At 28.9% G+C, this 2,892-nt stretch overlaps 1 protein-coding gene across 1 annotated transcript in view; it reads right to left on the bottom strand.

The window, feature by feature from the left end:
• Positions 1–2,892, bottom strand: part of LOC111714168 (potassium voltage-gated channel subfamily KQT member 4) — a 26,960-nt gene that overhangs the window by 9,730 nt on the left and 14,338 nt on the right. The window contains exons 9-10 of the mRNA XM_023489217.1: positions 2,403–2,452; positions 1,697–1,731 (exon numbers count right to left, since the gene is read on the bottom strand). Of these exons, the coding sequence (XP_023344985.1) occupies positions 1,697–1,731; positions 2,403–2,452 (85 nt within the window). The remainder of the gene's footprint in view (positions 1–1,696; positions 1,732–2,402; positions 2,453–2,892) is intronic.

The raw sequence follows: 2,892 nt of genomic DNA on the forward strand, positions 1-2,892 counted from the left end.
CGTGAAGACGACTTGGAAGAATTATGTTAGATCAAATAGTTTGAAATATAAAAAGTGTACACCAATTGGGTTGCAAAGATATTGTGATTAAAATCTGTGAGTTTGTGGCAAAGACTTAATTCCTTTAGTTCTTTAAACCCAAGTTCCTTAGTATTAAAATCCGCAAAATTTTTTTCTTCTTTGTTTTAAAATGTAAACAAAAAGAACATGTTCACAATTTAAATAGAAGATGGGCGCTAAGCACCCTAAAAGCCTAGTAATTAATATTTAGGGAGATAACTTCAGAGATAACTTCAGAGATAATTTCAGAGATAACTGCAGAGATAACTTCAGATATAATTTCAGAAATAACTGAGATAACTCCAGAAATAACTTCAGAGATGACTTCAGAGATAACTTCAGAGATAACTTCAGCACTTTTGCTAAAGGTTCGGTATAATGTTACCAATCAAAGGAATTAAGTCTTCGCTACGAATTTAGGTTTTTTAATCTCTATCTTTGTATCATGATTACATGAAACTTAGATCAAACAGAATCATAACTTTAAATATCTAAGGTTTACGAAATTCGGTTACAAAGTAAAAGTGATTAGAAAATTAGAATAGATTATGATAAAGACTCAATTCTAAACGGATTTAGTATTTTTATAGGTTCTTGCTTTTCAAATCTTATTTAGGTTTTAATTCAGATTTCTGAAATTGTTAGTAAATGAAATAAAGTCAATACATAATTAAGTCAGCTGATATAAATGTATATCTATATGAGAACATTGGAATTGAGTAATAAATATTTGAATCTGTTTTTCTTCTGAAAATTGATAAAAATATTTTAGGAGTTTTATTGAAGTTTGTCTAGTTCATGCAGTTGTGCAGTAGGGTACAAATAGAAAAATTATTAGTATTTTTTTCTTCATTTATTTAAAGAAGTCTTAAAGCAAATTTATTTTTATGTTCGCAATAGCTCTTTTACAAAAGAACTTTGATATGATTTGATATACAAAGAAGTTTAAGGCTGAAACATTGTCCAAAATAATCATTTATTTAAGACATTTTTATACGTATACCTAGTCCTTTAATTTCCAAAATTCTTTGCAAGATGTTTATTTAATCTGATTTAAGCATGGGGTTGAAACAAGTTGGGGGCCAAGACATCTTAAAAGCAACATTTTTTATAAACGTTATAAAATTAAATTTAAAAAAACCATCTTAATAAGCTAACCCGGCCAAACGATGACATAAGGATGTTTTTATGCCATTTTTATTGAACCCAGCTAAATAATCGAATAATACAATTTTTAGATGCTTAACAAAACTTAACTTTTATCATATACAAGCTGAAGAACCTTGCGTTGCCCGTAAGAAAAACTTTTTAAAAAATTCTAATGTTACAAAACAAAAATGATTTGTTAGCCTTTGTTATCCCCATGGTACCCACGAGTTCCCTCAAAAAATAAAAAAAACAAAAGGTTTCATTTGAGAAACAAAATCAAGACAAAAAACGGGGGGGGGGGTTGTGTGGAAGAAATTTAGTCAAACCTTTCGGCTTCATTTTGTTCACTGCCTTTTGAATAATTTTCTCTTTTTCAATTTAAAACTTTTTTTCTCAAATGACTGAACCGTAATACATTCGTTATACGTTATTAAGCAATTAATCGTTTTCTTTTCTTTTTCGAGGAATTATTAATTATAAATGTTTCCTAGGTTTATTATTGCTTCCAATAGACTGAAGTCCCTGAAAAAAAAACATATTAAATAATAAATCATAAACTGAAAATCTAACTAAAACTTAACTAAGGCTTAATCGGACTTAATTAGGATTGCATCTGTATTTGTCATTCAAAATCTATAAAACAGAGGATGTCCTAAAAAATATGACAGTTAAGAGACGACATGATTAGGTCGTCTTTGAGTTTTACTACTTATAAAATAAGCTTTTAAGGAGGTAAGTGAGGCACTCTGTATCTACATGAAGTCTCTCTATATATAACAATTTGTAGAATATTTGAATATCGTTCTTTATCTTTGAAATATTGAGCAGCATTGATTCGAAACCTTCTTCTGCATTTAAGATAATATTGTGTGGTAATGATTCGAAACCTTCTTCTGCATTTAAAATGATATTGTGCAGCATTGATTCGAAACCTTCTTCTGCATTTAAAATGATATTGTGCAGCATTGATTCGAAACAGTCACAAATTTCCTCTATTCCTGCAAATGTCGTATATGCCATTTGTGTGAATATTACAGGAGATATTAAGAATTTTGTTTAGATTTCAATTTGTTAAATATAACAAAAATTTTCAAAATCTGAACATAACTTTTTTAACTTCTAAAATTATAACTAAGACAAATTAATGCCGCAAATTATTTCGAAGATCAAAGACGTTTTTCAATTATTTGTACCTGACTGACTGAATTATAGAAGGTTTGATGAGCAGAGTGCATGTAGTATCCTAGAAATAAGATAGATTATAGTGAATGTATGCGTAATTTCAAGAGGACCTCCACTGTAATGTTCAATCCACAAACTGCATCCATTTAAATTTTCATCTCGTAAAAAATGTTAAAAGTATCTTCCTTTTTTCTAATTTAAAAATTGTATATTTCTCATAATTTCCTCTAATTGATACTGTTACCAGAAATCCGCCAGTAACTTTTAATCTTTATATAAATTTGGCTTGTCTGGGTGGGTGGGTGTTTGTTTGTTTGTTTGTATCCAATAAACGTCAAAACGGCTAAACCGATCGGGCCCAAATTTTTTGTGGGACATCACATGACCACAGGGAAGGTTCATGAATGATAAAAATTCAAAAAAATGTGTTTTAAAGGTTTTTAATTTTGTAAAAAAATTAAATTCTTGAAAATCCGCGAATAATTTTTGAAAATCCGCAAA

Source organism: Eurytemora carolleeae, unplaced genomic scaffold, assembly GCF_000591075.1.
Source record: "Eurytemora carolleeae unplaced genomic scaffold, Eaff_2.0 scaffold1111, whole genome shotgun sequence".
Lineage (NCBI taxonomy): Eukaryota > Metazoa > Arthropoda > Copepoda > Calanoida > Temoridae > Eurytemora > Eurytemora carolleeae.